General features: G+C 39.8%; 1 protein-coding gene across 3 annotated transcripts in view; it reads left to right on the forward strand.

The window, feature by feature from the left end:
• Positions 1-23,408, forward strand: part of atg4a (autophagy related 4A, cysteine peptidase) — a 49,614-nt gene that overhangs the window by 7,657 nt on the left and 18,549 nt on the right. For all 3 annotated transcript variants that reach the window (XM_052021658.1, XM_052021659.1, XM_052021660.1), the window contains exons 4-9: positions 3,223-3,321; positions 10,526-10,627; positions 14,004-14,076; positions 16,929-17,008; positions 20,155-20,339; positions 20,887-20,965. In XM_052021658.1, coding sequence (XP_051877618.1) covers positions 3,223-3,321; positions 10,526-10,627; positions 14,004-14,076; positions 16,929-17,008; positions 20,155-20,339; positions 20,887-20,965 — 618 coding nt within the window. The remainder of the gene's footprint in view (positions 1-3,222; positions 3,322-10,525; positions 10,628-14,003; positions 14,077-16,928; positions 17,009-20,154; positions 20,340-20,886; positions 20,966-23,408) is intronic.

A 23,408-nucleotide genomic window follows, 5' to 3' on the forward strand; every position in this document is an offset into this window, starting at 1 on the left:
AGTGCATTTTATCAAAAATGAACCTGGGATCTGGAGAACTCATATGTAATATATTACCTCCGGATTATTCATTGTATACGATTTCTGTACCTGCGTTGAACTAAATCTCAAACTAATGCAGAAGATATCAAATAAAAAACAGAAAACGCTGGATATATTCACAAGGTCAGTTACAAAATACTGTTTGTTTGGCATTATGCAAATGAAAATCATTGGCTTCTGGAGTGAAATCTGATAATGATCCCTTCCGGACCATTTTACGACATTCTAAAGATTTCACCCAGTCACATCCAGATGTGAGTCAATCCAGGGACAACGGTCTTTCCATGCGGAGCTTCTCTAAGATACCTAACAGGTAAGTAAACTGCCCTCCTTTATTCTCCGTGGCCACCTCCAGCCCCACAAGCCCACGAAAACAGACCTTGATCTGCCTTTCCCCAGGTTCTGCCTGACCTGACTTTTTGTTTTCCTTTTCCTCCCCAATTGACTTGAATACAGAGATGTGGTTACAATTTTAGGGGTGGCCATTTAAACCTTGCTTAACTTCTTGCTGAGGGTAGTGAATCTCCGGGAGTTCTCTACTCTGGAAAGTTGTTGAGGCTAGATCAGTGTGGGTATTCAGAGAGGGAGCTGATGGATTTTTGAAAGATCAGGGACTTGAGGGCTATGGAAAAACTGGAGCTGAAGAGGAGATGAGGCCTGGGGCAGATGAACTGTGATCACATTGAATGGCAAGGCAGGTTTGAAGGGCCAGGTGTCCTGCTCCTATATTTTTTATATTCCAGTGATCCCGCTGGTCCTTGATTTTCTGTTCCCGATTCCACACAGCATCACAAATGCTGGTTTTCCCCTGCCCATCTTTTGTTTACAAAATGCCAGCCAAATTTGTTACCACCTCCGTATGCTCTCCCCTCACCTGGACTATGGCAGTTTCACCCAAAGCACAATTGAATTTTTCAGCAGAGTACAAGCATCTGAAGTGGTCAATGGATGCCTCACTGATGTGCCCATATAGTGCACCCATTAGGAATTGTAGTTTCCGACATTATTATTGTTAGTTGTGTTGATTCATCATCAATGACTGTTATACATTTGATACTTCAGCATCATTAAAGATAATGAAAGGCCAAATTTGACCATAAAAATTACAGTCCTATTCCACAATCCATCAAAAGTAGTAATGTTAGTCTGGAATATTGAATACAGAAGGATAGGCTCCATAGGGAGCACCATTAATTCTGAGTAGGAACTCCCACCAGGACCACAGAAGGTAATCTGAATGAGCTGTCCCCTACAGGCAGGTGTTGTACTGTCAGAGAACCAGTCCTTTGCCTGGAAGCTGGACTGTGTGTCTTTTGGTGAATCAGGTGGATTTAGATCTCCTTACAGATTTTGAAAAACAAGAAATATCCATCTGATAATTATATCTGTGACTTTGCTATGTACAAAGCAGCACGTGGTAATAACTACTGCACTTCAAGGTATTGCATAGTGTGTGAAGTTGAAGGTTCAAAGGGATATGATGACATGCTTTATAAATGCTAGTGAAAAGATAGAAAAATAATATTCTTCTAAGCATTCAAAATTTGAAGTTGAATTATAGAATCACAAAATTATAACAGTCCGAAGGAAGCCATATGGCTCATCAAGTCTGTGCAAGCTCCTTGAAGAGGAATCGAGATGGTCCCTTTTCCCTTCATAGCCTTGCACAGTTTTTACCTTCAAGTGTTTAAGCAATGGGTTTTTTGATAACCAAACTTGAATCTTCATCCATCACACTTTCGGGCAGTGCATTCCGGATTATAGCTACTCACCATGTAAAAAAACAGTTTTCCTTACTACACCCTGGATTTCTTGTTAATTGCATAAATGTCCTTTGTGTATTAGAGCAAAATTTGCTGATGAGGCAAAGATGGGGGGAGGGGAAATGTTCTGAAGAAGAGACGGAATCTGCAAAGATTCAGTAAAGAGTTGCCTTCACCCCACCAGCCTCGGCATCCAACACATCATCCTCCACCATTTCTGCCAGCTCCAATGCAATCCCACCAGCACTAACATCTTCACTCTCACTCTCACCCCCTTTCTGCTTTTTGCACTCTCTTTAGGACTCCTGGGTCCACTCATCCCTCCCCATCCACCGCTTCCCATCCTTTGGCACTTTCCCCTGCAAGCGAAGGATGTGTAACAACTGTCCCTTCACCTCCTCCCTCACCACCATCCAGAAACCTAAACTGTCCTTCCAGGTGCGTCAGAGGTTCACCTGCATATCTTCCAACCTGGTCTACTGCATTCAGTGCTCATGATATGGCCTCCTCTACATTGGTGAAACCAAGCGTAGACTAGGCAATGGTTTTGCGGAGCATCTGGGCTCTGTCTGGTGGTGGCATGTCATTTTAGTTGGTCTTGAGCTTCTGGTTGCATGTCATTTTAATTCTGCTCCCCAACCCCACTCCAATCTTCTGTCCTTGGCATTCTCCGTTGCATTGGAAAAACAGCATCTCAAATTCTGTTTACGTAGCTCACAACTCAATTGTATGAATACTGAATTTTCCAATTTCAGTTAACCCACACTTCCAGTGCTCTCCTCCCACACAGACCCACCTGTCCACCTAGTTTTCTTTTCCCTTTGTTCACCTTTCCTATCCCTTCCTCTCCAATATCATCTGCCCATCATCCCCTCCCTATCTGGTTCCACCTATCACCTACCAGCCTCTATCCCACCCACCTTTGTACTGATACAAACTGGCACTCTTTCCTCTTCCCTCCCCGTCCTGATGCAGAATGTTGACTTACACTTTTTGCCCCCACAGATGCTGCTTAACCTGCTGAGTTCTTCCAGCATTCTGTTTATTGTTCCAGATTCCAGCATCTGCAGTCTCGTCTTCAGAGCAGCCAAATATCCTGCACTGCTCCTACATTGATCCCTCGTCTAGTGGTAGCAGTTTCTCACTTCTCTATATGAAGCCATCAATATTTTGTGCACCACTATCAAATCTGTACCTTGTTGTCTGAGTTTTAGTTGAATATTTATGTATTACTATGATTTTTCTCCACAAGTGAATAAAAGGAAAACAGAAATGTAAAAATATATGAAATTCAAACAACACTTGAGGAAAATTACACAATCATGTGGTCAATTTATATGTTAGCAATTGTCTGAAAAGGTAAAATATTCACATGTGCTGAAGGTGTATAGCAAATTCTCCACTTCTGTTTACACAGGGGGGACTGGTCCCTCTTCTGATGCTGGCTGGGGGTGTATGCTACGGTGTGGGCAGATGATCCTGGCACAAGCATTGATATGCAAACACCTTGGGATAGGTATGTCTTTATTGTAATCTATTATTACTATTGTGACTGAATGAGTAACGCAGAGACTGGACCTGTAGATATAACAAGTCTTTATTCAACACAAGCAGACATACAGGGAGACCTGGTGACAGAATCTCTCCTAACTCAAAGTACATTGAGTTTTTATTCTCTTTAGGCACAAAGATAGCAGCAGGTGATTAAATACAATTTCAATAATTACAATTGCTGAGTTTACTTTAATATTTGGGTGTGGACAAATGATTCCATTTTGTTGGGATTAGGTAATCCACATTGATATTGTAAAACTTCTGAGTTTAAAAAACCTAGGTACTCAATGTATTCTTTGTTTATCGCAGTATTGCGAGGGCGCCTCTCTGGATACAAAAACACCCCAATGAAACGACGATGCCTATGACCATGTTTTATGTACTATGTGGCAAAATAGCCAGTCTGGAACCTTCCTTGATCTCGGTCACAATGGTGCAAAATATCTTAGCTCATGATGTTGATGCCTGGTTTGATGTAAACCAGTTTACACAGCCCTATTGTGTGTACATTTGGCCATTGCATATGAGAATATCTCATGGTCGTGACAGTTTCAAACCTTTATCTTAAGTAGCCTCTTGCTGTGAGCCGGTAGCCTGCTCTCTTCACAATCTTTGCTATTTGTTTGTGCAGCTGTCCTTGTAGGTTACATATAAAGACAGTTTGAAGGCTGCTTCTTGTATTAAATGGCTACTACACCATAACCCCTGATTATGGCTGCTAGTTCCTAACAAAAACCTGAACAATGTAAAAGTTAATTGATGAGAATCACAGTGTATTGGAACGTCAACTTTGGGCTTTGTTCACTCTTGGATCATTTTGTCCAGTGAGATAACTTTCATACAACATTTTGCGAAAGAGTGGGAGATAGTCATCTGCAGGCATATCTGGCATCAGTTCTGTATTTCCTTGGTTCTCAGTTAATTATTCTACACTTACACCTCTTCTAGATTTTTGTTATCTGCCATTATCACCCATTTTGTTATGTAATCTCACCTCTATAAGGCCCAAACACAAATCTTTCCTTTTGTTCTGTCCTTCTTTCTCACCTTTCTCTGCATCCTAAAATCTATTTATGTCTAACTATTCCCAGTTCTAATGAAACATCACTGACTTGAATTGTTAACTCTGGGTCTCTCTGTGAACTGCTAAGTATTTGCACTATTTCCTATTTCATGAATAAAACAAGATGCTGGAGGAACTCCAGGCAGCATCTGTCGAGAAAAACAGACAATCAATGTTTCACGTCAGGACCCTTCTTCAGGAAAAAAACTATCCAAGGAGAAAAAGGAGAGAGCAGCTAGGAAAAGGAAGAGGAGGCATGGTGTGGGGGGAGGGGGGTGATTTGTTTACTTAAAATAAACCCTGCCTTGGTGAATCTGCTCTCCCCTCCTCCCCGGCATCTGCCTATCACTATCTCTTACTTGCATCCACCTATCACCACCTTTTGCCTACCGTGCCTCCCCTCTTTTGTCCGCCTATTACTGCTCTGCTTTTCTCCCCTTTATTTTGGGCTTCCCCCTTTCTTATCTTCAGTCCTGACCCAAAATGTTGACTGTTTTTCTCCACGGATGCTGCCTGGCCAGCTGAGTTCCTGCAGCATCTTGCTTTTTCATCTAGATTCCAGCATCAGCAGTCTTTTGTTTTCTATTTCCTATTTCGTATCTTGAAAGCAACTTAAAGATCATGGAGCAAGTAGGCATGCCTCACAGAGGGGCCTGACCCATGGAAAAAAAGAAATTTCAAGCCAGTTCGCTGTAAATAAGGCTAACTACCATGAACTATTCATTGACTGCATATTGATTTGCGTTTTCAAATTGGCAAGGGTACCATGAAAGAGGAATTTGTAGAGTGCATCAGAGATTGTTTGTAGAGCAAAATGTTCTAGAACCTACCTAGGATTAGGCCATTTTAGATTTGGTCATGTGGAATGAGGTAGGACTATTAGGAGATCTTGAAGTTAAGGATCCTCTAGGGAGCCTTGATCATAACATAATAGAATTCCAGATATAGTTTGAGGGTGAACACTTCAGATCCAAAACCAGTGTCCTCAACTTAAATAAGGGCAATTCTAAAGGTATAAAGGAAGAGTTGTCTGAAGTGGACTGGGTAGTAGATGAACACTGGCAGATACATAAGCAGCTATTTCATAACACTGAGCAGAACTATATCCCAATTAGAAAGAGGGACCAGGTAAGAATGATGAGCTGTGGTTAATGACGGAGGTCCAGGAAAATAGTAGATCAAAGCCTGGAGCACACAAGGTGACAAAAGCTACTAGTAGACTAGAAAATTGGGAGACTTTTAGCTGATAGGGAGGGCAAAAATTTGTTATGAGAGTAAACTGGTATGTAATATCAAAAGAAACAGCAAGGACTTCTATGGATATGTAATAAGGAAGAGGTAGTTAAAGTAACTAGAGGGTGAGGTGGGGAAATAAGGAAATGGCAGATAATTTAAACTAATACTGTGGAGGACATTGCAAATGTCCCAAAGATAGCAGATGGGCTAGTTTCAATTTTAATTTAGAACTGGTAGCAACCCCTATCACAAGGGACAAAGTATTGGAAAAATTAATGCAGGCAGATTGCCAGGACTAAATGGCCTGCATCCATGGGTTTCAGAGGAAATGGCTGCAGAGATGGTGGAACCATTGGCTGAAGTTTCTCAAAACTTGCTGAATTCCAGGAGGATAATAGCTGATTGGAAAACTGCAAATGTGACTCTCTTGTTCAAGAAGGGAGGGAGACAGAAAGCAGGAAACTATAGGCCAGTTAGCTTATTATCTTTTGTTGGGAAGATTCTGGAGTGTTTACTCAAGGAATAAATAACTAGTCCTTTAGAGAAGTTTAATGCAATCAAACCAACTCAACGTGGGTTTGTGAAAAGAAAATCATGTTTGATAAATTTGCAAGAGTTCTTCAAGGATACAACAAGCAGAGTCAATAGAGTAAATATAATGTATTTAGATTTCCAGAAGGCACTCATTAAGGAGTAATATAAAAGGCTTGTGCATAAGAGCTCATGGTATTAGGGAAAGTGTGTTAACGTGGATTGAAGACTGGTTATCACATAGAAGACAGAGAGTCAGAATAAATTGTTCAGAAAATGGAGCACCCCAATGATGTTCTTGGCCTGCAATTGTTTACTATATACATTCATGACTTGGTGGAGAGGCCAGAGTGTCAGGATATAGATAGATTGAGTGAGTGGGCAAAAACTTGGCAAATAGAGTTCAGTTTTGGGAAGTGTGAGGTCATGCACTTGGTGGGTGGAATCAAAAGACTGTCTATTATCTAACTGAAGAGAATACAAATGACGGGAATACAAAGGGATCTAGATGTTTTTGTGTGTGAACCACAAAAAATTAACATGCAGGTGCAGCAGGTAATTAAGAAGGCAAATGGCATATTGCTCTTTATTGCTAGGTGACTGGAGATTTAAAAATAGAAAAGCATTGTCACAGTTGTACAGGATGTTGCTGAGGCTGTACCTGGAGAACTGTGTAGAGTTTTGGTCCTTTTATTTAAGAAAGGATGTACTAGCATTGGATGCAATCCAGAAAAGAATTACTAGGATTACAGGGTTATCCTATCACGAATGGCTAAAAAAAATTAGATCTGTATTCTTTGGCATGGAGAAGACGGGGAAGTGATCTTATTGAAACATGTAAGATTCTAATGAGACGTGACAGGGTAGATGTTGAGATGTCTTCACCAGAGGGAGAGTGAGGGCACATTGTTACAAGAGATAAGAGGGCAGTCATTTAGAACTGAGGTGCGTGGGAATTTCTCCTCACACAGGGTTGTAATTCTCTGGAAATCTTTATTCCAGAGGGTTGTTAAGGTTAGATCGCTAAAGGTATTTAAAGAAGGGGGGTTGATAAATTTTTGAAAAATCAGGGAATGGAGAACTATGTGGCACTGACACAGAAGAGGAGCTTAGGTCTGGGATCATATTGATTTGAGGGACAATTTTGAGGATCCAGATGACCTTTTTTTTGTGTTCTTGGTTTTATAGCTTTGACAGTAGCTTGGCTCATGAGTGATAATGCCTTGCCAATCAGTGAAGCCTGTATGCCTGGCTGTACTTTTTCTCAACTTTGGTGATGAGGTGGCCTTTTCATCAAATTTCACTCTAGTGTCTTTCCCCCCAGCCCACTTCTCCAGCACCTTTGATTTGAACACTTACTTAGTTCCAATTATTTCATTTACTTTAAAATTCTTTGAGTCATAGAATCATACAGTATTGAAGAGGCCATTTGGCCCATAATGTTCATGCTGACCAGTGGGCACCTATCCATATTAATCCCATCTTCCAGTACTTAGCCTGTATCCTTCAACACCAAAGTGATTCAAGTCACCTCTTAAATGCTGTTAGCGAATCCGCTTCCACCATTCTCTCCAGCAGTGCACTCCAGGTACTTACCACCCTCTGAGTGAAGGTGCCCTTCAGATATCCTCTAAATCTCTTACCCCTCACCCTAAATCTATGTCTTTTTTTTATTCACCTCTGATAAAGGGGAAGGATGCCTGCAGTCCACCATATCTATAGCCCTCACAACCTTATGTACCTCAGTCATCACCTCTTAATCTCCTCCACTCTAGGGAAAACAGACCTGTCCTCTCTAGTCTCTCCTCAGAACTAAAATGGTCCATCTCGGGCAACGTTCTGGTGAATCTTCTCTGAACCCCCTCCAGCACTATCACATCCTTCCTACAGCGTGGTGACCAGAAATTCATGCAGTACTCCAACTGAGGTCTGACCAAGGTTTTATGAAGTTGGAGCATAACCTCCCTGCTCCTGCATTCAGTGCCCCGACTAATGAAGGGTAGTATCCCATATGCCTTCTTAACCACGTTATTTACCTGCATTGCTACCTTCAAGCATCCTTGTACCTGCAACTACACTGTCTTACCCAAGTTTTTTCTTAAGATATCCTCCCTGTACATCATGCAATCCTTGTATATTCATGAATTTTAGATTTCTATCTCAATTAAACTTTCCCCTTCTCCTCTTGCTGTACTCCCTTCACCTTATGTGCCACATATTCCAGCAATATTCATGTCCATCCCCTTATCCTTGTCCTCTTGCCTCTACTCCCATTATCTCATTTGTAGGTAAAACCATCTCCAACTGCTTCTTTGTGCCACTGTCTATATCTTCTTACCTTCTTTTATGCATCTATCATTAGACATATTCCCCTACCCACACTTCCTTCTGCATTCCTTATGGATTCCTTTGATTAAATCCAACTATTTCTGCTATCCTTGAACCAGTGTCTCACACTATTTTCATCTACTTTTTTCATATCCTCTCTGACTTTTTGTCTGTGAGAGCTATGTCCTGTCCTCATTCCTGTTCCCATTAAGTTATTAACCATTCAGCTTTCCTTCCTGGCCATGTATTAGCTAATATTGTAAATTATTTGTTTTCCTTGAATACTGTTACCTGCTCTGTCAAAACAATCATTATCAGTTCTTTCAGACCCTGAACTTGCTGTTCTTGCAACATACTATCAGATCTGTACATCCTCTATTTTATGTCTGAACATCCATCAGTCACTGTTACAACAGTGCATCAAATTTTTTTTTTGACATTCTCGCCCTTTTTGTAGGTTTTACGCAGTTAACGATACCATTTGCCTCTACTGCCCTTCCTCCTTTTTGTTTTATTTATTCATTTTCCAGGATCTGGACATTAATTGCCAATCCCTAAGTAGCCTTGAGAAGCTGGCAGAAGCTTGAATTGCTGCAATTTATCTATTTCAACAAAACTACTCATTTAACTTTTGTCTAACCAATCGTAGTCAGAGCATTTTCAAAAATGACACCTTTCTCAACCCCTGCATTGTCCCCAGGATCTATCAGCTCCTTTCTTATCTGGTTGAGTACCATAGGTATGCTGATGACACTCAGCTCTACTTCTACCAACTTCCTTTACCCACCTACTGTCATTGTGTTGTCAGACTGCTTGTCTAATATCTAATCCTGGATGAGACACAATTTCCGTCAGTTAAAGATGGCCAAAGCTTATTGGCTTAGAACTTCAGACACAAAGAACTAATTCATTCAGCACCATTTATCTTTTTAAAAAAAAATGTTTGTTTTTCTGGAATGGAGCATGATTGTGATTGTTTCTGGATTGGATCTCACCACTCTAGAAATGCAACCAGGCAATTCTGGTCATGAATCAGACTTGTGCATCTGATGCAGTGAGAAGTACATCAAATGACATTATTCCCTGTGCATCACCTTTTGGAACATTGGCTGGGAAATTAGAGCAGGTTGTTCCAAGGAACATTCATCAATATGTGCTCTTACAATAACAACATCCTAATAACTACTCTGTGCTGGAACTCAACTCAGAGAAGTCCCATCACTTACCACTTGAATAGGCATTGAAGGTTACGGACTTAATTTGGGCAAATGGGATTAGTGTAGATGGGGGAAAAGGTTGGCATGGAAGTGTAGGTGGGAGAAATGTTTGGCATAGACGTGATGGTCCAAAGGACCTGTATCTGTGCTATACAACTCTGCAACTCTTTGACCTTTTAGAGTGTGCATCGCTTCCTCAGCCACTGTTTTTGAGTACCGCCACCCCCTACCTCTCACCCCCCGCAATTCTATCCCTTCATCACTAACACCTATGAAGAAATGTATTTATTCCAATCTGTAACCAATAATGACACCACTAGGGATACCATTAAGTTCCATGCTGAACAACACATCTTGAGTAAATCATGGTTATGACTGATGGTATCTACATTATTACATAAGTTGCTCACGCTGCCTGGGTCATTTATATCTTCGCCTGACACATGATGATAACTATGTCACTAATATGAAATAAGTTTCCTTCCACTGGGTAGTTTCTTCTATGTAAAATTAATAAGTTGTTTGTCTAAATTGATTTATAATGTATTAACGTAGCAGTTGAAGTCAGGAGTGTGTTAATGCCTCTTGATGCTAATAAAACTTTACCAATGCTTGCAGTTAAGTGATTCATTCCAGCAATGTTGTTTTCTTCCCAGCCATCCTGCTTAAACAGAATTACCGAAACAAGCAGATATTATCATTAATATGTGGCATGATACTAATACTTTAGCGTAACTGCCTTTTATACATATGCGTATGATTAGTTGGTTAACTGAAATGTTTTCATGCAGATTGGCGATGGGAGAAAGGCAAATGGCAACCTGAGCCTTATTACCGGATTCTGCAGTGCTTTCTGGACAGAAAGGACAGTTGCTACTCAATTCATCAAATGGGTAAGGGAGATCTGATTTATTAAATAACAGCAAAACCACTACTAAGGATTAGCTGTGCATTTGCTCCACTGTGACATAGACAAAATGGTGCAGAAATAAACTATAATTGTAACAGTATGTCCTTAACACCTCTCCAAATTGAAATTGTCAGGCAGATAATGTTTTGGCTTTGGACTTAAAGGTATTGCAAATTAAGAAAAATGTCTCATTTCCCCATGCTGTACCTGTTGTGGAGATGGTAGCAATGGCATTACAGGTTTGGTAGCATTGCACATTGGACAGCTAGAAATAGCAGCACCAATTATCTACCCATTTGAATCCTTATGCTGGGTACTGGTGAGTTGGTGCTTTGTTTTACTTGTGATACCTCAACAGGTAATTTTTACAGTCAGGTTTGTTAGAATATTGAAAGTTGGCTACAACTTGTAGCTGAAGCAGAATCTATTTTACTTCAAAAAATAAAAGGGTTTCGAGAAAATGAGGACTGTCTGAGAGCATGGGTAGTAAATAGATAGAGGAAAACTCCTAATGTTTAGGATGAATGGCCAATTTAAACTGCATTATTCAATAATTTTGATAAACATTTTAACCTTTTCTAATCTCCAAGAATTGTTTGTTAATAACTTCAAAATGCCTGTTATCTGCTGGTGGGACTGGTTAGCCAGGAAATGCGAGGTGTGTTGCATCAGCAATAGGATGGATGTGAGGGGACATTTTACTTTGCTTGCAGTGCTTATTTGAATTAATATTCAGGTAGAAACTGTGAAACTGAAATTATCTATGTTCTTCAGTTTTACTTCTGCCTTACTCTAAGTTACTGATATGTTTCTCATTCTGAAATTTATTTGAAGGTTTCAGTTTCCTTGGTCAGCAAATGAAAAACAGCAATATCTGATAAATCAATAAGCCGTAGAGACTGGTATGCCTGATGTCTGATGGAAATGAATTTGCTCATTCCAACAACTGTCATTCAGTAATCTCTGCATTTTTGTGAATGACAAGTTATGGTCCAACCAGGATGTTCTCTTTCTGGGTCTCTCAAGTTTCATTGGAATTACATATTCAAAATGAGGTGACATTTCATCTGAGAAAGTACAAACTTTAGAACTTTCCCACCTGTATCTCTTTTGTTAAAATGAGCTAATAGCATATTGGTACCAGTCCTGATGCAAGGTCTCAACCTGAAACATCGACAGTTCCTTTTCTCCCACAGATGCTGCTCGACCCACTGAGTTCCTCCAGCAGATTTTTTGTTGTTCTCTTTCTACATTAATCAGCATTTATCACTTGAGCTCATAAAATGTAATGAGAAGATTGCATGCTGCTTGGTAAGCTGGATTTGTGCAAAAGTTAAGACCTTCGTAAATGTCAAGTAGAAGATTGGGTGGAAGAACATAAGCCCGACCAGGAAGTACTCATCCCTTTCTCTTTGCCCCTCCATGTTACAAGCTGAGTCCTGTGCCCTGCATGCTCATGACTGTCTTGTGGGTCAGTCTACCAATGATCCATTGAGGCACAACTTCTGAGGCATAGCTGAATTGCCCTTCTCTGAATGTAGCCTCTAGTCTCCATTTGCTAACATCTGGTGATTGATCAGATAACCCTTCCTTGACCTGAGCCTCTGTTTCAGTGGTCCACTTGTTGACATCTGTAGTGACTGAAATATATTAATTTTAGGGACCCCCTTGCAGGCTGTTAACAGCTGGATTTGCACCTTCCCCTTTGAACTAACTACCCTTCCCCTTCTCAACCTGAGCAAACAGGATTTTCATCTCTTTCCTCCTCTTTTGCCTAGTATCTGTGTTAGCTGTTTTAATATAATTTTAATGTTACAAAGTTACAATTCCAAACAATTTCAATTGTTGCAATCAGGTTATACTTTAATGGAGTTTCAGATGGGAGGAGAGTTTCATTTGAATTACATATTCACAATGAGGTGATGTTTCAGGTGAAAAAGTACAAACTACAGAACTTTCCCACCTGTATCTCTTTTGTTAAAATGAACTAACAGCATATTGACATGAAGTGACAAATGCAAACATACAGCAGATTGCCAATACAATGCTTCTGATTTGTTTGCATAGCTTGTGCTCTTTCTGATGTTGTTTAACTCAACAGCTTTTACTAGCATTTCCAAATGCTCTGGGTACAGTCTCCGATGCATGGCTGGCACAGCTTATAGAGCCACTGCCTCACAGCGTCGGAGATCGAGTTCAGTCCTGACCTCGGGTGCTGTCTGTGTGAAGCTTGCGGGTTGTCCCTGTGGGTTTCCTCTCACATCTCAAAGACGTGGGCTGGTAGGTTTATTGGCCAGTAAGGTCTTTAATTGGCAACTGTAAAATTGCACACTATTGTGAGTGGTAGAATCTGGTGGGGTGGGGGGGCAGAGTTGAGGAGAATGTAGAGAGAATAAAACATTGGGTTAATGTAGGATTAGCATAAATGGTTGGCACGGACTCAGTGGGCTGAAGGGCCTATTTCCATGCGGTATCTCTCTATGTAAGGAGTCCTTATTTATTTATGACTGTATTGTAAACATTATAGGTTTGTAGTTTGGCAAAAAACAGAGTCAGAGAAGAAAAGACCTGAATAAACTTTAGCAATTACACCCCTCTCTTTCTCTCTTCTCTCTCTCTCTTTCTCTCTCTCTCTCTCACTCTCTCTCTTTCACTCTCTTTCTCTTGCTCTCTCTCCCCCACCCCTGCATGCTGGGACATTAACCTTTTGGTCAGTTTCTAGATATGTGGGCCACAATCTGCCCCCAGTGTCGGGTGTCTGGCCTTGCAAATGTAGGTACAGTTAGCTACTCTTCCTGAGGTATGACTACGTGAAACAAAGTTAATACATGACCTCTCCGGATTGCAACAGGGTCCTGTTCCTGAGAAAAGTTCGTAAACTGAACAGTTTGGAAGTTGGAAATGCAGTTGCCAGGCAATATATTTAAATAAAAACATCAGCCAACCAAGGGCATAATTAAACCAGGGCGTGCTACATCGTGCTACAGTGCTTAAAAGGCTAATTCAAATTCTGTTTCAGTAAGGTAAGCTGTATTGTTTGATGCCAGAAAAATAGAGCAGCAGTCCAAAGCGTGGGGCTGAGCTGAACTGCCTCATTAACAAAGTCAATGTATAGGATTTCTGGTACTAAAAGAAAATGCCAGAAAAAGCTAATTTTATTTCTTTGGATTGGATAACCAAACAATTGGCTGTGCAACCAAAAGGTTATAAACTAGCTGTTTTAAATTTGAGCCTTATTGCATGTCACTTTCCAAGCATATTCCTTAAAGGATTTATTGGTCTTCTGGCAGAGTTGTCTTGTTATGCACGCTTATGATTGTCCTGATTTATTTCTCTTTCCATTTTGATCTTTTTAACAGCTCAGATGGGAGTGGGAGAGGGCAAATCTGTAGGGGAATGGTATGGACCCAACACAGTGGCGCAAGTATTGAAGTAAGTGAACATGTAGAATATGAGAAGTGTCATCAACAGTTCCAAACATTCTGCTCTCCACAACTTGGTTTTATTGATATTTTTGTGTGAATCTTCTCTGTATTAGTTTTAGAGATTAGGACATTTGGGTGTATGGGTGGGAAAGAGTATGTTTTTAGCCAAGAGACTGGAAATGACTGGAAGTTAACATTCGTACAATCCATTTCCCACTCAATGGCTGGCCAGTGTGAAAACCATGTGAGGAAGGCAGTGAAAGAAGACTGCAGCCAGGGACCACTGGAGCTTGTTCCCATCAATCAGAAGTAACAGCAGAGAGAAAGGAAGGAAAAGAGAAAACTAGAACATAGAACAGTGCAGTACAGGAACAGGCCCTTCGGCCCACAATGTTGTACCATACTAATTAAGCTAATGACACTGAATCCCTTCTGTCTGCACATGGTCCATATTCCTCCATTCTCCACGTGTCAATCAAAGAGTCTCTTGAACACCTCTGTTATCTCTGCCTCCATCATCACTCCTGGCAGTGTGGTCCACTCTCTGTGGGGGATAAACTGTCCCCACACATCTCCTTTGAACTTTTCCCCTCTCACCTTAAATGCATACCCTCTAGTATTAGACATTTTGACCCTGTGAAAAAGATACCAGCTGTCTACTCTAGCTATGCCTTTCATAATTTTATAAACTTCTATCAGGTCTCCCCTCAGCCTCCGCTGCTCCAGAGTAAACAACCCTAGTTTGTCCAACCTCTTCTTATAGCACATGTCCTCTAATCCAGGCAGTATTTTGGTAAACCTCTCCAATGCCGTCACATTCTTCCTATAATAGTCCTATAATAGGGCAACCAGAATTGAATGCAATACTCCAGATGCAGCCTAACCAGAGTTTTATAAAGCTGCAACATAACATCCTGACTCTTAAACTCAGTGCCTTGACTAATAAAGGCAAGCATGTCATACGCCTTCTTTACCACCCTATCAACATGTGCAGCCACTTGCATGCACTTTCAAAAATGCTGAATAATGTGGGTGGGGGAGTCATTGAATCTTGGGAAAGTAAGATCACGGTAGCATTTTCCTAAAGTGTCCTTGGGAGGAGCACTCTGGATCCTTTAGTAGTGCCCCAGAATATAGTTAGAATTATTGATATTTGTAGAGGGCTATTTAGCCCATTCTGCTCCTTGTCACCCAGAAAAGTATAGACCACTCCCACCTCCTGGCCTACAGTCTCGTCTGCTGCAACAACCTTTCCCTAGGGAGTTCCAGAGCTTCACTGCTCTCTGAGTGAAAATTTTTTTCCTGAACTATCCTAATCCTCTCATTAATAATCTATGCACACTGGTTATTGATCTCTCTGCTAAGAGAAATCGGTACTTCCCATTCAGCTTTTACGTGCTTTAATTAAATCTTCCCTTAGTCTCCATTGTTCCACCTTGCTAATCTCACCAACTCTGACATAATCCTCATGAATCTTCTTTCCAGTAATGAGTCCATCACCGATATTAAGATGATGGGTCTGTCATTACTCATTCCTTCTCTTTGTCCTTTTTAAAGTAACAAAATTACTGAGTGCAGTAGGAAGCTTCCACCTCCCTTCAGCTTCTGGGTTTCCCGAATGCCTCGGAAACCCAAACCATCATTGCAAAATATAGATGGATTCTGAAACTGTGCAACAGGACCTTATTTAAGTATTTAAAATAATGGACTATCCTCTCTGGAGTAGTTAACTTGGATAATCAGTCTGTTACGCTTAAACTAGTCGGCATGTTTGCACTAGGTTGTGGTCAGATGTGACATATTTACCAATTGAGTACCACTGAATCTCTCTCCTTGGTATCAACACCAAACACCTTGTATCATCAATCTTGGGGATTGAAATGGAGTAGGGTTTCCATTATTCTGCATTAATATGCTATTTTCCCAAACCCCATTAAAAAATTTGTATCACGAGCAACAACCTGGGTGGGATATGAACCCATGTTGCAGAAGCAAAGTGGCAATCTCTAACCATCATATAGTTCACATATACCCTACCCCACTCCCCCACCTTGTTTTAAATCATTGCCGTTTAGAGTAACATAATTTCTAAATAAACAACATGTGGTTTCAATTTCCTCTGAGGTCAGTCATGGAAGTATAAAAGGACTTGGGTTTATGTAGTAGCTTTTGCAATTTCAGGACATCCCAGAGCATTTATAGACAATGCAGTACTGTTTTTGAAATACAGTCACTGCTATAATGTAGGAGAAATGGCATCCAATTTATATGAAACCAGCTCCCACATGCAGCAATATGATGATGAGCAAATATTCCCTCTTAAAGGTGTTCATTGAGAGACAACAGTGGGCCAGGACTTTCAGGAGAATTCCCACGCTGTTCTTTAAAATAGTGCCATGGAATCATTTGCATCCATCTAGGGGAGCAGATTTGGCTTAACTTCTAACCCGAAAAATAACACCTTGAAAATGTACTAATCACTCAGTACAGCAATGGAGAATCAGCCTAGATTTCTGTGCTCAAGGTGAACCCTAAGTCTTCTGACTCAGAGGCCAGAGTGCCAACAAATGGGTCATAACAGTCATGACAAATTCCCTTGCATGCTAGTTCATTGGAATTAAATTCAATGGAGTCCCTTTATATTATCCTTAAGGAGAGTTATTTGCTATCCCAGAAGGAAGGCTGCAGTCAAATGGAAATCCTAATTGTGTATATTATTAAGATTCTAAAAAAAGTCTTCAATTCAATTTTTCAATTACTGGTTTAAATCTAATTTATCTTTATGTAATCACTTCTAGGAATCCATTTCCCTTATCTCCAAATAGAAATGTACAGGATGAATGTTTCTTTTTTCCACAGAAAGCTTACATTATTTGACGACTGGAATGCACTGGCAGTTTACATTTCCATGGATAATACTGTAGTTATTGAAGATATCAGTAAGTCTTAATATTTTGCTTATTTAGTTAACAATCCATAGTCAATTATTGAACATGGAAAAATTGCAAGATTCTATGAGATTTGGCATAAGGTGGCTTGACTTTTGCAACTTAATATGGAAATCAGCTCCACTGTCCGCCTTACCAGTGGGATTGTTGTACCATTAATGGGTTAATGAAAAACTACATTGGGTGAGAATTTATTTTTCTGTCTCTGCATGTTTCTGGTGCAAGTGCTGAATGCCACCTTTTAACCACACAATTCCCAGCATTGATTGGCAGCATTTGCTTTGTACAACAATAAAACACTCTGTTCTTGGAAATCCCAGAATTTCTATTTCTTTTGACCTCGTGCCAAACCCAAATTGAGCATCATAAGAAATAGAATCCTTTCCACAAGCCCGTTGTTGCTGTGGCACAATTGTATGTTGATATCCTAATTGTTTAAGTTTAATTTTATAAACCAGTCGTCAGAATATCACATCACTCTGTACTACCCCATCTACTCCATTGCCCAACCTACTTGCTCTTAGCACATTCCACTGTTAGAGATAACAACATGTGGTATCTCCAATGCAACAGGGTTTGCCTTCAAAAGCAGAGAATATGAATGTCCCTCATTTGCTATTTAAATAGGTGTATTTGCTATTGGGACAAAAACCTGGAACTTCCTACCTAACAGAGCAAAGGGAACATATTAAACATGCAGATTGTAGTGTTTCAGAAAGGGATCTCACTGCACTCTTTTAATGTAATGCAAGATGGCAAAGAAATGCTACCTTTTTCAACTATACCCACATACCGTGAATAAACATTAACAACAAATCATGCTACAATTCAGTGAGATATGAATAAGCAGGTTAATGTCTTGAGTAAAATTTAGCTCATTGAGTTGGTCCTAATAATGCAGAATTTCAGTCGCCTGGATTCTACCAAGCGTGACTACTCGTTATGTTCCCTTCTCACCTGGACTTCTGCATCTGAATGTGGAAGGCCCATCTTACTGTTCTGAAGCATACTGGAACTGCATTGCAAGGCCTTCAACAATGCAGGACACCATATTGAAAAGTAGATGTTACATGGAGCACTGGAACCAAGTCTTGCTCACAGAAAAATGACAGAAAACCAGAATATGGCCTCAAAGCCAGATTGAACTGCCAGCATCAGTGCTGAACTCAGCTTTCATAGCTTGTACTAAATTCTGTTGTTTTTGATTTAATTTAAGTATGCGTCTCAATGATTCTTTTTCCTTTACTAAAACCTAAATCCTTTTATTGCACCCCCTCAAGCAGGTGCCTTCCTATTTTGAGGTTGATGTGAAAGGAACCCAAAGTGGATTGAATCTGGTTTCAAACAAACCAGCAAAGTCAAGTGAACTACAGATGCCGGAAATCTGAAATAAAAATAGAAAATACTAGAAAAACTCAGCAGGCCAGGCAGCATCCATGGGAAGAGAAACAGTCAACATTTTAGAATCGAAAATATTGACTGTTTATCCTTCCACAGATGCCTGACCTCCTGAGTTTTTCCATCATTTTCTCTTTTTAGACCAGCAAAGTCAGCATATTTGCACACTGAAGAGCTTAGGGGAGAGTGGGAAAGATATATACTAAGGTTCTTATTCCTGATTGCTACGTGGTGATACCTGGCAGAAGACGTAGACACACAGCAGAAGACATTGAATGAGCAAAGGATTGCATGCATTCTGATGTTCCAACTCCCAGAATTGAATAGCCTGATCCAACCAGGGTCACACATAAAGAATTATCATGCTACAGGGCGATGAAGAAAACTCTGAATTGAAATCACATTTGTGCTTTAAAAGCTGCCACATGCATGAAGATTCAAGTTTGAAGCTATCAGCCTATTTTTCATGCACATTTAAAATGTTTAAATTGTCGGGTGTTATATGAAAGAATTCCATTAAAAACCTTCGCTACTCTGAATAATTTCTTCAGAGAATTCACAACATGATACCTTCTTCATAGTTATCATAGCCTTTTAAAAAAAAGCCAGGGTAAGATAAAACCATAGAAACCACAGGTAAAAGATTGCTCATGTAAAGGAGCTGTTAACTGAATGACTGGCTCTTTTGGGGCTGTGTAACAGTCAGTTACATAAGTTTCAGCAGTTCTAAGACAGGCATATAAATGAAGTGGGCAAAATTCCTTGCCGCAGAATTGAAGGGCAAATAGGGCCCCTACTGCTGCTGCCGAACTGTATGAGCATTATAATGGCCGATCATAGTGAAAGAAATGGCGCTGGTTATTTATTTGCAAGTTTGGGATTTCCATATCTGTCTACACATACACAAAGAGACAATCTTGCTTTCATTTACATGTGGAGCTATCAGCATTTACCAGGAAAATTTTGCTCATGCCTTTGACCTAACGTCCTGTGGATTGTTAAATGAGAGCACTAATCCTGCTAATTTAAGAAATTTTCTCCAAAAGCATACATCAGTATTCAATCTCTGCCATTACAAACAATCAACAGTTCCTAAACTTAAAACAAATGATACAAACTTAGGAATGGACTTTTTTCTCTTAATCTTTAGACCAGAAATTCCACTAATGTGTTGGGAGTCCAAATTTCCTATAAAAGAATGCAGCATTTATCTTTTTAAGTAACAAATATTAAAAATAATGCTTTTTTGAGATTTTGTATGTGACCTCTATAAAGAGCTTCTTGCCAAAGGGGAAGAAATGCTATTTTATTGTTTCAATGATTTTATTGCAATTCTATGTTCTATAACACTGAACGTTTTTATCAGAGTAGAATATGTCTGACACTCCATCACTCATACACTTTTTCTAATTCCTCGTGAATTGTATAGAACTATCTTTATTTCTTTTTTCTTGACCCTTTCTACTAGTCTTTCCCCCTCCCTTGAATTCCCTTGACTATTTAATGTGTTTTATTTGACCATTTCTACATTAATAAATTGACAATATTAAATGACCTAGAAAGTTATGAAAGCATATTAATGTCCAGTGATGTAATTTGAATAGCCACTTTCAAGAAAACTAGTGTTTTGGCATTGATGCTCTAAGTAATATATTTTACACCTTTCCCTTATATTCTCCATTGGTTACTGCTTTAAATTGGTGTGTTTCTTAATTTTTTTATTTTTAAAATTGTTTCAGAAAAACTGTGCAAACATTGGTCTGAGAATTACAGGTTACAAACTGATACCTCTCTGTACAGAGGAGATGTACCCAAAAACCAGACTGTGTCTGTGCACCATAGGGACTGGAAACCACTTTTGCTGATTATACCTCTCCGTATGGGAATAAACCACATCAATCCGGTTTACATCAACGCATTAAAGGCAAGTTTAAATCCATCATGCTTTCTAAAAGGCTTTGTCAGGAAGTCTCTTGAATGTAATGCTTACTGGTTCTGGAATCATCTTGGAGATGCTTTTAAAATAAGGTGCAACCGTAACATACAAAAGGAGGGTGAAGGTGAAGCTGAGCTGGCACTGCAAGAGGATTACAACATGAGGCAAACACTGGCCGATTGCCCATCTACTGTTTTGGAACAGTTACTGTTACTGGCATCCTTAGGCCTCAATACAAGCAACTTTGTAACCCACCACTGATGATTCAGTCAATACTCTTGCTTCTGAATTTTATGTCTTCATGGTGATTCTTTCGGTTAACCAGGCTGAGAGTGGAATCATGGTGTTGTTCTAAGGAACAGTGTACACTTAGAAGATTAATCTTTTAGTTTCAACATTTTTTATTATTTCCGATTTACAGCATTTTTGTACTATTTTTGTTTATTCATGGGTTGTCAGTTCCAAAATTTGAGGATTGCATTCTTGTGCTGATCGTTTTTAAATTTTGATTTACTTTTCTTCTTTTCTGTTCCAGGAATGTTTTAAGATGCCACAGTCTTTAGGAGTCTTAGGTGGAAAACCAAACAATGCTTATTATTTTATAGGATTTCTTGGTAGGTACATGGAGTAATTACTCAAGTTTCAATAGTGAACAGAATTAAAGTTGTTTGCACCCTGTTGCCTGCTGGAAATGTTGGATATTGCAACCTAAGACTTAAACAGCTACTATTTAATTATAATGTTGAATACTACCAAATGTGTAAATTACATAATTACTTATTTTGATTTGATTTAATTTCTTTATTAGTCACATGTACATCGAAACACACAGTGAAATGCATCTTTGCGTAGTATGTTCTGGGGGCAGCCCGCAGGTGTCGCCACGCTTCCGGCGTCAACATAGCATTCCCACAACTTCCTAACCCATACGTCTTTTGAATGTGGGAAGGAAACTGGAGCACCCAGAGGAAACCCATGCAGTCGCAGGGAGAACATACAAACTCCTTACAGACAGCAGCCGGAATTGAACCCGGGTCTCTGGTGCTGTAATGGCATGCTCGCCCTTATCAGCTAATCAGATCCACTTAGGGAAAAGAGAGAAACTTTGAGTATTGCAGATTTTGAAAATATGATCGAACAGTACTGACAGAACAGAATGTAGTACTTGAGTCAAACTGTACCATCACCTTGATTTCACAATATATGTCAATCCTTACTGATGGTTACTTAGTAATTGCCAAATGGCTTTGCATTATTTTCTTGCAAAGTGATTTTAAATTATCCGATTTACAATAGCAAATCACCTCTTCTTTGACTCCCCTTTCTATTGTGATATTTTTATTCTTTTTAGCCTCAGCTGCCATGCTTCTTTTATAAAATGAAAGAAAAAGAAAGATGTGTTTCTGTGGTGCCATTTATGACCTCAAGTTATCCCAAAGCATCCTACAGTCAATGAAGTAGTTTAAAGTATTAATTACTGATATAATGTAGGAAAGAAGGTAGTGAATTTGTATACAGCAAAACTTCCACAAACAGCAATGTGTTAATGACCAGATAATTATGTTCTAATGTTATTTGAGGCATTAGTACTTAGGAGAAATACTTTGTGTGGGGGAAGGAAGATCTGGGGATCTAGGCATTGCTGGTGAGGCCAACAATTATTATCCATCCCTGATTGACCCTCAGAAGGTGGTGCTAAACCAAATAGCCAACCAAGTGGCTTGTGGGCCATGCAAATGGACATTTAAGAACCAACTGGTCAGATGCTGCAGGCAAATCCCCTGAACCACTTCAAAACACTGCCATTGGATTTTTTATGTCCACCTAAGAGAACAGAATGGGCCTCAATTTAATATCTCATCCAAAAGATGGCACCTCCAGTGGTGCAGCTTTCCCTTAGCACTGTACTAAAGTGTCAGTGTATATTACTGTGTTCAAGTTGCTGGAGCTGGACTTTAACCCACATTCAAGGGGAAGTCCAATCAGCTGAGCCACAGATGATGCCATCTCTCTGCTTATCTGAATACCCTTTTAATAATTTTGTTTTATCATAATCATCTCTGCAGGATTTGTGTAGATTTTATTATTGTTGGTTTTAATGTTTCTGATTTGTTAGCATCACATTGGTTTAATTTGATCTTGTTTGTTTTTGGTATGCACTTATCCTCCTTGCTCAATACTTGCTCACCTTTAATGATGTTTCACATCGATGACTAAAACTGCATTGAAAATCAATATTTTTTACGGTTCTTCATTTCATTGTTTTGGGTGTTTCCAACTACTTGACTGTTACACCCTCTCTTCATTTGGCAGTTACCTTCCACGTGCTCAGTGGCTTCCATTTCTTGTTTGGGTCATTTACAAACTACAGTTCAAAAGGAGTATGTTCTGCAATGCTTGTTTGATCTGGATCATAAACCAGTCAAATATTATCAATTATACTAACAAATTCTGCTCAATTAATTTTAAAGTTTTCCTAGAAGATAATTCTCACTTCTCAGTTAACCTTGCTGTTTCTTCGTAGAGCAAACTATCCATCTTCAAAAGCTGACCTGCTGCTTTGTATTCTAATTACCGAGTGTATGAAATGCCTCCAGAGTTGAATTTTGCCATAACTCAACATGACAATTAAATTATTCCATTCATTGGAAATGTAGTTACTGTCATATCCCTTGACCGAATACATCTAATCAAGAGTACGTGACCAAAAGAGTAATAGGGATTTTGAAGTTGTTTTAAAATTCTGCTGCGGCAGGCTTAATCCCATGGTGCTACTAGTATAGCAGTATCAGAAAGTCTGTCAAGATAACAAGTGGGCTGGGAGCAGCAAAAGTGCAATTTTATTATTGCATTAAGGTGGCACGGTAGCGTGGCGGTTAGCGCGACGCTATTACAGCGCCAGCGATTGGGGTTTGATTCCCGTCGCTGTCTGTAAGAAGTTTGTACGTTCTCCCGTGTCTGCGTGGGTTTCCTCTGGGTGCTCTGGTTTCCTCCCACATTGCAAAGACGTATGGGTAGGTTAATTTGGGTTTAAAATGGGCAGCGCGGACTCGTTGG

Source organism: Pristis pectinata, chromosome 8 (assembly GCF_009764475.1).
Source record: "Pristis pectinata isolate sPriPec2 chromosome 8, sPriPec2.1.pri, whole genome shotgun sequence".
Lineage (NCBI taxonomy): Eukaryota > Metazoa > Chordata > Chondrichthyes > Rhinopristiformes > Pristidae > Pristis > Pristis pectinata.